The sequence below is a fragment of the Myotis daubentonii genome, chromosome 9, assembly GCF_963259705.1.
Source record: "Myotis daubentonii chromosome 9, mMyoDau2.1, whole genome shotgun sequence".
Taxonomy (NCBI): Eukaryota; Metazoa; Chordata; class Mammalia; order Chiroptera; family Vespertilionidae; genus Myotis; species Myotis daubentonii.
Window position 1 is genome coordinate 78,370,438 of NC_081848.1, and position 13,872 is coordinate 78,384,309.

General features: G+C 47.6%; 1 protein-coding gene, 1 long non-coding RNA gene, 1 other non-coding gene and 1 pseudogene across 3 annotated transcripts in view; 1 reads left to right on the forward strand and 3 right to left on the reverse strand.

Moving 5' to 3' along the window:
• The window catches only part of PPFIA1 (PTPRF interacting protein alpha 1), a 54,860-nt gene extending 49,940 nt beyond the window's left edge, over positions 1 to 4,920 (reverse strand). Inside the window, exons 1-2 of the mRNA XM_059709790.1 lie at positions 4,775 to 4,920; positions 3,272 to 3,535 (exon numbers count right to left, since the gene is read on the reverse strand). Of these exons, the coding sequence (XP_059565773.1) occupies positions 3,272 to 3,535 (264 nt within the window). The 5' untranslated portion in view covers positions 4,775 to 4,920. The remainder of the gene's footprint in view (positions 1 to 3,271; positions 3,536 to 4,774) is intronic.
• Positions 4,921 to 6,386: 1,466 nt separating this feature from the next.
• On the forward strand, positions 6,387 to 6,555 carry LOC132242418 (U1 spliceosomal RNA). Its single transcript, XR_009454612.1, has one exon. It is a non-coding gene; the product is annotated as a U1 spliceosomal RNA (small nuclear RNA).
• A 1,906-nt stretch (positions 6,556 to 8,461) lies between these two features.
• LOC132241295 (uncharacterized) lies at positions 8,462 to 11,876 on the reverse strand. Its single transcript, XR_009454481.1, has 3 exons — positions 11,737 to 11,876; positions 11,449 to 11,642; positions 8,462 to 9,926 (listed from the first exon to the last, which is right to left on the reverse strand). It is a non-coding gene; the product is annotated as an uncharacterized LOC132241295 (long non-coding RNA).
• A 1,113-nt stretch (positions 11,877 to 12,989) lies between these two features.
• On the reverse strand, positions 12,990 to 13,760 carry LOC132242327 (26S proteasome non-ATPase regulatory subunit 10-like; annotated as a pseudogene).
• Between the last annotated feature and the right edge of the window lie 112 nt (positions 13,761 to 13,872).

Sequence of the window (13,872 nt, forward strand, 5' to 3'; positions counted from 1 at the left end):
GAACAAATGTAATAATCTGAACAATAAAGATTTAATTAAAAAAAAAAAAAAAGACTGACTAAATCTACAGTAAGTTAGACAGTGTGGCATTTGTGCAAAGATAACCAAAAGATCAAGGGCACAGGGTAGTCCAGAAACAGACCCATACATTTACAGTGACTTGATTTATGACAGAGATGACACTGCAGTGCACTAGGGAAGGATGGTCTTCTTAATAAATTACGTGGTGTCATTTGGATATCTATATATTTCAGGTAGGGGAAGGATCTTGGCCCCTATCTCACACCATAAACAAAAATCAATTTCAGATGGATTATAGATCTAAATGTGACAGATAAAACAAGAAAGCTTTCACAGGAAAACACCTTCATGAACTTCATGATATCGTGCAATGAACCAAGAGCATCAATTGGTCTACATTAAAATGAAAACTTCTCATCAAAAGATACCACTGAGAGAGTGAAGAGGCAAACACAAGAATGTAAAAGAAAATCTGCCATACATATATGCACTCAACACCCACCAGACAGCGAGAATGAAAGAACTGATGAGACCACGTATTAGAGAACCACTGACTGCTCACACACTGCAGATGGTACAAACTGGTACCAACACCACTCGGGCAGTGTCTACTGAGGCTGATCAAATGACACCACTACTTGTCACTCCTTTGAACACACCTAATAGGAATGTATACATATCTGCACCCAAAAAACCAGCAAGGATATTCAGGGCAGCATTTGCAAAAACTAGAAACAACCCAGATACCCACAAACAGTAGAAAGAATAAGTTATGATAGCCCTGGCTGGTGTGGCTCAGTTGGTTAAAGCAGTATCCCATGCATTGGAAGGTCGTGCCTAACAATCGATGTATCTCACATCAATGTTTCTCTCTCTTCCTTCCTCCCTCTCTAAAATCAATTTTAAAAATAAATAAGTTATGGTATATCCATTCATATATTGGGTTACTAGACAGCAGATGAGAATAAACAAAGCTACATAAGATAACATGGATGGATTTCGCATACAATGTTGAATGATAGAATCAAGAAACAAAATATACATATTACTTTACTGCATTTATATAAAATCAAGAACATGCCAAAGCAATCATCACCAAAAGTCAAAAGCGGGCAGGCTGGCGTGGCTCAGTGGTTGAACATCGACCTATGAACCAGGAGGTAATGGGTTTGATTCCTGATGAGGCCATATGCCCTGGTTGCGGGCTCGATCCTGTGTGGGTTGTGCAGGACACAGCAGATCAATGACTCTCTCTCATCATTGATGTTTTCATCTCTCTCTCTCCCTTCCTCTCTGAAATCAATAAAAATATTTTTAAAAAAGTCCAGACCATCATTTTCTACTGATACTTGTTTTATATATTGGGATTCTGAATACAAGTTTTCTTGAAGAAAGAGTTCCTGTGGTTTTTAAAAAAATTGAAAACCACTGGAACAAATAAAATTAAAAGTCTTTTTAAAAAATTGGGGGGGGGCATAGTTAGCTCTGGGGGACAAATACTGGGAGTAGGTAAGAGGGGCTTCTGGGAAGCTTGGAAATGTTCTGTTTTTTGAGCTAGTGGTGGTTACAAGAATGTGTTCACCTTGTGAAGAACTCGAGATGTACACTTATGATTTGTGAATTTTCCTGGTGTATATTATATTCAAATTTTGAAGTATATACTTGCCTACATAATGTGCCAGGAGAACAAATGTACTTATCTGATTCATATGCCTCCTACCTGGTTACACTGCTAACCACCAAACAGGAGATAAATGCCAAGAAAGGGAAGCGTCCAAAACACGTTTACTCGATGGTTCCTGTGTTTCTGAAATGCTGGCCCCAGGTGCTTAGGTGGTGAGTGACTGTGTGACACCATCTCTACTTAATGAGGCATTTCCAGGTTACCACCCTGCACAGTAGCTAGAAACAAATCATTGAGCAACTGTCTCACCCCACTGGTGCAGCAACCCCCTGTACGAGACTGTACTGCACAAAACTCCGTCCCTTCCCTGCTGTGTCCTTGTGCTCCTTTAAAAAAACTAGCTCACCAGATCTGTATTTGACATACACTTCAGTATATGTACCTACCTCCAATTACATTAAAACAAATACAATCACACATACACAAAAATACAACTGAAAAGATTTACAAATACACTAAAATCTGGCAAGACATAATATGACCAATCCTTTTAAGCTTCTGGTAATAAAATCTGACCCAAATAAAATTGGCAATTTAGAGGATTGGAATGAGAAAAAACTTAATGGTTCTCTAATCCAAAAAAAGGAAATATTATAGCACTTACATTAAATTATTGCTGCTAAAAAAGAAATCCAAATGTTGAACTTATCAATCTTTCAGGACAGCTGACTAAAGCCAAGAAACGCATTAAGGCCAGTAATTATTCATTCACTAATTTAGCGCTGCAGACCCACCACGAAAGCATCAATGTGTGCCTATTCAGGGCTGCCTGAAAGCACCATCAAGGCAGCTATTATGAATAAGTAAAACGGCACCTAGACAGCTCATAAACACCCAAGTCACTTTCCTCTCTCCCACCAGGCTGTGCCTTTTACCTTACATTCCAGTTGCCATTCTCTCCCTTCACCTATCATTAAACCCTCATTCAGCTCCATAATCAACGGGTTTGAAACACTGGTCCAAACGTAACATACTTAAATGAACAACTGCAGCTTTAGAATTCTCATCTGCCAAGGAGAAAGTTCCAAAGGAATCAATGTCCAGTTTTCTATTTCCTGGAACAAATTTAATTTATAACACGCAGGTGTCCTGATAAAGGCGGATTGTACAAGTATTTTCCTGTGAAACCAATCCTATTTGTCCATTCAATTTCATCAGTTAATTAGAAATATATGACACAACCCATGGGCAATACCCATTTAACAAGAAACGGCTGAAGACGAGCGATCGAAAGGCACCCCATAGCTTGACTGTTTCAAGGTCCTTTTAAAAAAACTTGGGAGCACCGCCCCAAATCCAGTTCCTCCCGCCGCCCCGAAGAAAGGAACAAGAGTAACCAGGTGTTTTCACATGACTTCAGAAGGGCAGAACCTTTTTTCCTGAGAACTTTAATCCCCAGGACCTGGCTCTATAGCTCTTACAAATACCAGAACCCCATCAACTCACAGATGGTCATGTAAAGGACTCATCTAAAAATACCAACACCATCAAGATGACCTCCCAGAAATGACACCACTTAGCAGACACCAATCTGTAAAGCTGCAGGAGAGGGAAGAGCATCCGTACCTGCGGAAGTGCAGTGTTGAGCTGCCTCTGCAAGGAATCTCTTTCATGGCCAACCTCGTGTAATTTCCCCTGGGTTAACGCCAGTGTCTCTTGGGTCTCTCTCAGCGTCTCAAGAAGGCGGTCCTTCTCCTCCAGCATGGACACCATCAACTGCTCAAAATGCGAATCTGCATCTGGCTGCGAAGGCGAGCCGGACCCATGGCTCCCACTTCCTCCTGGGGGGCCTTCTGCTTCACTGATGGTTGGCATCACCTCGCACATCATCTTGAAAGAAAAGGCCCAGACTACAGTCAGCAAGTGCAAAGTCAGGGCTCTCACAAAGCTGCAACTTTATAGCTACCTGTCCTTCATAAACGGAAGGCCCACAGCCTCAGTCTCCCATCTGACTGTTAGGCTCTGAACATGACAGACTGGGAAAACACACACATGCAAACCACAAGATGAAGGGAGACATTAATAGACAATGATCCATAAAGGACACAAGGAGCAAACCCTTGGTACTTTGTTTGCAAAGCTGTATTTTCTAGATGTTGAAAACACGTGTGCTTCTGTAACCTTTTTTTTTTTTTTCCTATTTCCCGGTAGGGGAAAGACAGTTGAAACACACGCCACCCAATCAGTCTTCAGGAAAAGCACCGGGGCGCACACAGACAAGTACAAATCCACCAGGCATCTTACAGGAATGTGTGCCGTCAGCTCCTGAGAAGGACTGACGGCTCCCTGAATTCTTGGGCTGGATTTGGGGAGCGCTAAAAGGCCTGGATTCCTTAGGGGCTGGGAGACATGTTTTCCAATGGCTGCAATGGCTGGTCCGACAGTCTAACTTACGTAAGTTACCAGACCAAAAAAAAAAAAAAAAAATTCCACAATGGAAATATAGCAGGTCGATACAGCCGTGACGGCTAGGAAAGAAAAGTGAAAGGTGAGATTATGAGAGGCTATTAAGTGTCTCAAATATAACTCCGGGGCCAGGGAAAGGAGGGCCGGTGCCCGAGGCTGCCGCGGTATTCCCGGCTCGGCAGAACCCCGAGCGGGAGATGCCCAAGACCACGCACCGGATGGTCACCACGACCTCTCCACGCTCACGCTCGCACCAGGTGCGGCAGATCCCGGACCCCGGGGTGCTGAGAACCGTTTGCAACGGGAGCTCAGCCTGAGTCGGGGTTTCTCGCGGCCACAGGTGTTTGCCTTTCGCGCTCGGAGCTGGGATCACCGGGGCGCTGGGGGCAGGGGAGGGGGCGGCGCGCAGTGCCTGAGCTCGTCCCTCGGGGCGCGGGCGGGGGACGCATCCTCCCGGGGTCCCGCCGGGGTTCCAGCGGGCGCCCGCAGGGCTCTCGCACCGACCCCGCGCCGCGGGCCCCGCCCCCAGTTCCCGCCCTGCGCCCCCCGGAGCGCGCCCTTCCCGCGAGGCTGACATTAATCGGCAGCGGTGCCGTCCCGGGGAGGGGCTGGCTCCCGGGACCCCGCTCCGCCCGAGCCTGCCTCAGTCTCCCGCTCCCTTACCTTGCTCGCCGGCGGGAGCAGGCGAGGAGGCTCCGCGGCGGCTCCCGGGCGGCCGCTCGCACCGGGCGAGCTCGGGGCCCGACGAAGGCAGCCCGCGCCCGCGCGCGCCCCGCGCCCGCGGCCCCGGGCCCGCCGCCCCCAGTCACTAAGGCCGGCCCGCGGCCGGACACTGTCGGAGCACGGGAGGAGCGGGCCCGGCTGCGCGTCGCCGGCGTCAACGTGCCCGACGTCGGGCGCGTCGGCGTAGCGTCAGCGCCGAGCGCCGCCGGCCCGGCCCGCCCCGCCCCGGGGAGGGGCGTCGGGCTAGCACCGTGGCGGCCGAGAGCGCAAGCGCCGCCTCCTCAGGTGGGGCGGTCTGCGCCTCCCAGGCGCCGATTGGATGGGCGCTGCCGGAGCCCCGCCCCCACAGGCCCCGCCCAGGCCGGGGTCGCCTCCCCGGAGTCGTGGCTCCGGGCTCGGGTCCTGACAGCGTCTGGCACCTCCCGGGCCGCCCCCAAATCTCCTACTGCGCGAGGACTCCAGAGTCATGATCGAGCGTCCACTCTTTATCAGGCTCTGGGCCAGACTCTTCCCGACGTCACGTCTCCACACCTTGCTGGGAGCGCGCGCGGGCGGAAGTCACCTGCTGGCAGGTCCGAGCCCGCGGCGTCGCTTCCGGAGCCTGCGCGGAACCGATCCTTACCGGACTCCGAAGGACGCGCTTTCCACGCAAGACCCCTTGACCTCGCTTTACCTGCTGTGGTCGGAGAGGCAGAGATGCGCAGCGCTGGAAGTCGAGTCCCCAGGCGCTGGGTGGTGAATGCAGGCTTCGGAGCCAGGCGCACCCGGTTCGGCTCCCGCAGATGCTTCTGGCCGTGTGCGCTTCTCGCGGTGTGCGCCCGAGTCTGACTCAGGGGAACCTGTCTGCGATTCAGAGCCTTATCTCTAGGATGGGAAGAGGATCCAGAACCACCCCAGGGCTTTCCTAATAAGTAGAACATCTGCAGAGAGCATCCAGATGAGAACCTGGCTGGGAGGCACTCTGCAAATGATGGTCATTTTTATCCTTATTCATATTCCTATTTCAGCCTTACTCAAACCTTTTTAAACACCAGCTCTGTGCCAACTCCTGCGCTAGATCCTGCAGGTACAGATATTGATAAATACACCTTTAATACATGAAAGCAGATGCTCCCCCTTTGGTTTGACTCCTGGAGCACAAACTTTTCACAAACCAGAATGTCAGGGCATGTTGCCCGGCGCTGCTGCCACTGTCTGGCTATTTGTGATGAGGCAGCCAGAAATCCCTGAATTACCCAAGTCTAAATAAAGGCAATATGGGGGCAGAGGACTCTACCCAGGCTGATTCCTGGACTCCCCCAGATCGCTCCCTCAGATTGGCTTTCTTAACTCCCAGAGTCCAGGACCACACCTCTTTTTCCTTCATGTATTCATTCATTCATTCATTCAATAAATATTTATTGAGTGACTGCATACACACACGAATTTGCACTCCTAACCCAGGGTCTGGAACAGAGGAAAGTCTCTAGCTCTCCTTACATGTACCAGCTTAATTCATCCAGCCCATGTTTGCACCATGCTCATAAAGTACCTTCTAAGAAATCAGGAAAAAACAAATACCTGGCAGGAGAGAGAGCATGATCACAAAGGTGATTTCCCACAGTGAGGCTTATCCATTGCACTCCAGATGTGCTGCCCCCTGCGATTTCCCCAAATGTAGGAAGCTTGACGGCATAACTTGTGGTAGTGGGGGCAGGACTGCGTACGCGTACACACTCTCCACTGGGGGAGGGGGGGGAGAAATTGGGAAGATACCCAAATTTAGTTCAATGGGGTGGAATGTTCATTCATTTAATGAATATTTTTAGGGCCCTATGTGCTGCCGGGAGCCAGTCCATCCTTGCTGTTTCAAGGGACCTGGCATATATGGCATGCTGTTCTTAATATGTTTGCTCACCTTCTTGGCACTATGTGTTTTAACCAAGGTCACCTCTCTGAGAAAGGTTGTTTCCCCAGGTAGGGATTTTCCCCTGAAGTTAGGGAGGGAATAAAACCCCTTAACTAAGTGCCAGGCGGGTAATTAATCACTTTAACTACGAACAATCATGCTTAAGCTACATAATCTTTACTCCCTGGAATGGAGATAAGAAACGCCCTAACCTTTGGAATAGAGATTGATAGGATTGGAATCAACTGGTATAAATACAGATGTAACGTGACAACAGGATATAGAACCTAGAACAGAACCTACACAGAACCTAGACACAGAACCTACACAGAACCTAGAGACAGAAGAACTTCGCTGGAGAGAACATGGCAAAAGATCCTGGACAGAAACTGGCAACAGAAACTAGTGAGAGAACCTGGCTGAAGAACCTAGAGACAGAACCTGGATAGAACATGGCAAGAGAACCTGACTAGAACCTGGCAAAAGATCCTGGACAGAACCTGGCTACAGAACCTGGCTGGAGAACCTGGAGATCCTGGCTAGGCTGCTGATCAACTGAACGCTGTCTCCGTGTCATTCCTCCTTCGCCAACTCCGTCCACACCTTTGGGGACCCCTGGACCTGCTGGGGTTGGACCCCAGCAATGTGCCAGGTGTGGCATAGGTTTGGGGAACACAGAGCTAAGACATCACTTCTACCCCGCCCCCCCGCCCCCCAGTTTATAGCCTGGAGGGGCAAAGAAAAACAGAGTATTGCAATGTTTGTCTTATAAACAATGTGTGACTGGTGCAGAGGGACCACAGAAGAAGGAGGATCCAACTCTCCAGCTGGCATCATGGGGGCTTCACAGGGGAGATTTGAGCTGGGTCTCAAAGGATGAGCAGTTTTCCAAGCAGAGAAGGGAGAAGCCCGTTTGGTATAGCTCCAGTAAAGTGAGATCCCAGCTTTCACTCATTTTCATTCATTCATTCATTCATTCATTCATTCATGCATTCATGCATTCATGCATTCATGCATTCATGCATTCATGCATTCATTCATTTCATTCCCCCAGATTGCAAATTCAGTAAGAGAAAGTTGTAAACAAGCTAAAAGGCCAACAAAAAGAGACTGGTTAAATCATTTTCTTTCCAAATGACAGAAAGTGTGATGACATTCTCAGTCATGTTTTGATAACTATCTAATCACAGGCAAAATTCTTTATCTTGTTTGTGGTGGTAGTTACAAGACTATACACGTTTGTCAAAACTCACACAACTCTACACTAATATGTAAAGTATGCCCTAATTCTTAAAAGTGGGGAAAACCTTTTTTTAAAAAGCAAGATACAAACAAGTATATACAGAGTGAGTCCAAATTCAAAAAAGAAAGCGGGATGTGTTTAGATGAAACATGTATGATATAAACTTTAAAGCTCTAGAACAGCGGTTCTCAACCTGTGGGTCACGACCCCTTTGGGAGACCATCGGAAAACACATATATAATTACATATTGTTTTTGTGGTTAATCACTATGCTTTAATTATGTTCAATTTGTAACAATGAAAATACATCCTGCATATCAGATATTTACATTACGATTCATAACAGTAGCAACATTACAGTTATGAAGTAGCAACGAAAATAATTTTATGGTTGGGGGTCACCACAACATGAGGAACTGTATTAAAGGGTCGCGGCATTAGGAAGGTTGAGAACCACTGCTCTAGAATGTTATTAATCAAGTGATAGAAATGTGATAAAATCAGTTTGTTGTTTTAAATATATACTTTTATTGATTTCAGAGAGAAAGGGAGAGGGAGAGAGAGAGAAACATCAATGCTGAGAATCATCAATCGGCTGCTTCCTGCACGCCCCCTACTGGGGATTGAGCCTGCAACCAAGGACATGTGCCCTGATTGGGAATTGAACCATGACCTCCTGGTTCATAGGTTGCTGTGCAACCACCGAGCCAGACCAGCTGGGCAACAAAATAAGTTTTACATGAAATGAAATTCTAAGCCTGAAATTTGTAAAAGAAAAACATACACATCCATACATGAAAATATTGTTACAATACGCAATTAGTGTTGTGCATTTTTCTGTATAAACATCATATGTTTTCCTGCAGAGGGACCCATCAGAATGTTGGCAGTGGTTGTCTGAGTGGGACGTGGGTAGTTTTCATGTATTTCTTCGTGCTAGTCTGTACTTCCTAGATACTTTATGGTGAATATGCACTACTTTTATCATGGGGGGGGGGGCACAAATCTTATTTTAATAAAACCTAGGCAAGAATGAACCATGGAGAATTGCTCAGGAAGTGAAAATGACTTTTAGATGCAGTTATCTGTACCACCCAACTAAACTGTTTCCCAGAAGTATTCATCTGAACAACACTGTAGAGATTGGGTGGCATCCTTGTGAGCCTCAGTCAGGAAAACAATGAACATGGGAAATGCTTTGGCTCCAATTCTTCTAAAGTTTCGATAAAGATAAGGTAATATGGGTGGGGAGGGGGTTGTGTCTTCACAAATGTGCCACCAGCCTCGGCTCGAGATAATGTAGTTAGTTGTCAACCTTGAGCATGACCCAAGCCGCCTCTCCTTTCTAGAGATGCAAGCAAGCCAAGGAATCCTGTGAGATCAGAGTGTGTATCACAGAGATCTGGGCGTGTCTCAAACCCCCAGGAATATGTAAGAACCTAATGAATGGTGGTGTGACAAGCAGCCAGAAGGTCTGGGCTGGAAGAGCTGTGTGGGTGGATGGTGGGACAGGGGACCCTCCCTTTAAGAGGAAGAAACAAAGCCCAGAGATGCAAAAGGGATTTTCCTACTGGCACCCGGCCAGGCTGGGGCAGAGATGGGACTGGAGCTTCGAGTGAACCGGGGCTGTAGGTTCCTGAGTCCACCCTGCTTGGATTTTCCATGTACCCCTGTTAGGTGGGAGGTCAGTAAACGAGGAGACAGGGAAATAAAGCAAGTGCTTTGCTTATTCATCTCATTTAATTCTTACAGTAACTCCCCAGATGGGTTTCTATATCTTCCCATTTTGCAGATGAGGAAACTGAGGTCCAAGTGGCCGATAAGCAGGGAGATCCATCATCAGCCCAATTGTTCCAGGGTCCACAGTTGTTCGATTTCTCGTAGTCAACCAATTAACTGAAATTTTGACCCATCAATAAGCCAGCCTGGATCGTGGGAGCTTGGTTGGTGCGTGTCAGTCCCTAAGAGCAGGGATGATAAAATCACACTTGCAGAGCATTTTACAGAAAACCCTTTACCCCTGTAACCTCACTCAATCCCACATCCTTTTACAGGTGCCACCGAGAGACTAGATAACCTGCCTGGCGCCCATGATTTGGTCAAAGCTCTGCCTGGAATGCAGGAATGGCTCCGGAGCCCGTGTTCCTGATGCTATATCAAAAGGTGTCTCCTGACCCCAAAGCTGGGAACAAAACCCCTTGACCCGTGTGGGCCGACCAAGGTACCACCCCCAATGCCCACTGAGGGTCCACACTGCCTCCCACCTGCCCAGCCTAAAATGCTCCCCATTTTCCCAGCAAATGCCAGGCACAGAGAGTCCCAGCTCTGGGAGTACCCCACACAGGGGTGAAGATTTCTGTTCCCTTCACCCATATAATTAGGTTTTAAAATCAGGTCATAAGCTTCCCGCAACTTGATTTTCTGGATTTCACTGAGTTCATCAGATAGTGTCATCTAATAAAAATACCCAGCTATTATAGGGAGAAGAGCCCACGGGCAGTTCAAACTCTCTGAGAGCTGGGCCCTCTTCCCTTAACCTTGACCTTGGGCAAGGTATGTAACCCATAATAAGCCTCAATCTCACCTGTCAGATAGGGACAACAAAGACTAACTTGCAAGCTGGGATGTTGAAATAAGAGTAACTGCCCTTCTTGTCCAGTCACCATTGCCCTCTTTGAAAGCCACTTTCACACAGTGGTTACTAACATGGACTCTGGAGCTGGGTGGCCTGGTTCAGACGTTGGCTCTGTTTCTTTTGGCCGTGGCTGTGTACTCTCAGGCAAGTTGGTTGACCTCTCTGGGTCTCAGTTTCCTCATTCCTAAAGCAAGCATCATAGCACCGCCTCAGAGGCCAGCTGTGAGGGCTAAGTGAGTGGGGAAGAGCTCCCGTGTAAGAGCCCTACCCTCCCCCCCTCCCCCACCCCCCAAGAATCTGGATTACTTCCTACTTCTTTGCTTCTGACAGGCTGAGAGAGGGCGGGGCCTGTTCTCACCACTGCCACCCAAGGGGCCTCGCAGGTCTTCTGAGGTTTTCTTCCTATTTGTGACCATCCCGCGAGCACGTGTGGCTGGGAGCTAAGACAGTCGTCTGAGGCCGTAGGGAGAGACACTGTCCATCCCATTGCCAGGCAGGGGTTCCTCACCCCCCCCCCCCAATCTCCCAGGAAAGTTTTGTTTTTCCCATTCCCAAAGAGCGCAGAAAAGCAGTCAAGAAATGGAGAAAAAGGGGAAAGTATTATAATTCCGTAATAATGAAAGAGAAGCATAATGGTTAGACTTTTATATAATTTATGAGGTGATCCCCAATAAGCCTAGTACTCACGTGGCACCATCGCTAGTTATTACAATACCATTGACGATATTCCCTGTGCTGTGCTTTCTATCCCTGTGACTGCTTTGTAACGACGTGGAATTATCTTTAAAATTTTAAGTGGTTTTTATTTGGCATGTAGCTATTATCATTCTCTGGAGAAGTAAACTTACCAACCAACATGAAGAGGTTACTGGTTGGAAGGGATCCACTGATCAAGTCAAAAGCAAGGGCAGGAAATGCCGTCACGTGGAGCTGCAGGATAAGGGTTAATTTCGGGAACTGGGACCGAAGCACGTGGGACCAGTCTTGCTGTGGCTGTGGCTGTGGCTGCTCTTGGCCCCGCCTCTGCCAATGGTGAGCTGTCCTTTCAAATAAAAGAAATATCAATGAGTTTATGCACACAGGTTACTTCATATGGACCTGGGAGTGGTATTCCCAGGAATAAGCAAAGGACTCACATTGGCGACTCTGTGTAGTTCCACATGGCCAACAGCTGCACGTGTTCCGTGACTGGAATCCCACTCCATCACACTTGCTGGCATTTCCAGTAAGTTTTTAGGGTTTTTTGGTTTGTTTTAGATTCTCTCAACATTTTACTTTTTTTTACGTTTCTGAAATACAAGTCAAAGCACATTTTTGTAACACAGCATGTTAACAAGCTTTACATTCGTTTCCCTACAGGATGACTGAATATAGGTACTTTAAAACTTCCTCTTCAAAAGAACACATTTTATGGAGGGAAGTCCCTCGTTAAAAGAATACATGGGAGCACAGGCTATCATGTTTAATTATTTTAGTGCTTATGAACACCAAACTTGGACACAGCAGCCCCGCCGACGGAAAATTTGTTCTCTGAAGTATATTAAGTATTCCTCCTATTACAAAAAGAAATTAAGTGCATTTGAAAAAGTGGCAGTTTTTGGTATAGGCCTCTGAGCTTGGAAAATTAGGATATGTTTTGACTCTACAGAAGGAACATTCTAGAATCCACCTAAAAACATCTGGCAGAACAGTTGGCCTGAGGCTACTGGGGTTGTTCCACATCAGAGGGGGTCAAAGGGGGCCTGGAACAGTGCCCAAGTCTCACAGTAGCCACAGAACCGCTTACTCGAATTAGCCGAAATTCTGTATAGACTACACAACACTAGCAGAACCACCTCGGCAGTCACAAACCGTAAGCTTAGAACAAATATCTCAGCAGGAACAATGTTCAAAATGTTGACAAACTTTGGAGGTGAAAACTCACTTCCTCCTTCAGAGATGATGTCTGTGCTGAAGCACGTTGTTTCCAGGACGCGGGGGACAACCACGAAACATTCACACTGAGAATAAATCCAAGCTGCTTGCCCCAAGCTTGGTGCTTAGGGTGTCGGCCCGTTCCCCATTGGGTCTCAGGTCCGATTCTTGGTCAAGGGCACCTACCTGGGTGGCAGGTAAGATCCCCGGCCCTGGTCAGGGCACGTGCCAGGGGATGTGTCTCTCTCACATCGATGTTTCTCCCCTCTCCCTCCCTTCCTCCCTTCCACGCTCTGTAAAAATCAATGGAAAAGATATCCTCAGGTGAGGACTAACAAAGAAATTAAATTAAAAAATTTAATAAATAATCAATTTAATAAATTTAACGGTGCTTCACTCTCACCGTTCCTGTGACCTTGCAAGGGGTGTCTTATCTTCTTTATTCTCAATGTAAATACTTGCTCCCTGGGACACTGGCAGGTATGCCTCCCCCACTCTCTCCTCATCACGGACTAAGTATAGAGGAGTGGTGCCTTGGATGCTTGTGGGTGCCCCGTAGAAGGAGATGAATCATCTTCAGGTTACCCTGGCTGCCGCCCGGTGCATTGCTATAGCCTCACCTGGTCCTTAGCATCTGGATCAGCCCTGCCTTCGGGCAACAGCTGCATGGTGTGGGGGAGTACAGCTATTTTGATGGGCAGCATTCACTTGAGCACCTCTTCCCAGAAGGGCTTTTGCAGTCTCATTATCCCAGCCAGTGGAAGCAGCAATATGAAGCAGAGACTGACCGGCATCACGCTCATCACGCACTGGCACCCCAAGGTGCCGCAAGAATGCAACCATTTCTGTGTGTCCGCTGAGCACGCCCACGCAATGCAGTTCTGCTGTCCCAGTAGCCGGGATGTCTGCGCCAGGATCTCCTGCTTCAACTCCTCCAGCTTCCCGCTGCCGGCCAGACCGCAGACCATCCGCTTAGAGCCAGGGGTGGGCAAACTTTTTGACTCGAGGGCCACAATGGGTTCTTAAACTGGACCGGAGGGCCGGAACAAAAGCATGGATGGAGTGTTTGTGTGAACTAATATAAATTCAAAGTAAACATCATTACATAAAAGGGTACGGTCTTTTTTTTTTTTTTAGTTTTATTCATTTCAAATGGGCCGGATCCGGCCCGAGGGCTGTAGTTTGCCCACGGCTGGCTTAGGCCCTCCTTCCCTTTCCAAGATCGGTGGCAGCAGGGCCCTCCTGGGTCTGATGTTCACGTGGGACTACAGGTTTTTAAAATATATTTTTGATTTTTTGGGGGGGAGAGAGAAAGGGAGGGAAACATCAATTTGTTGTTCTACTTATTTATGCATTCA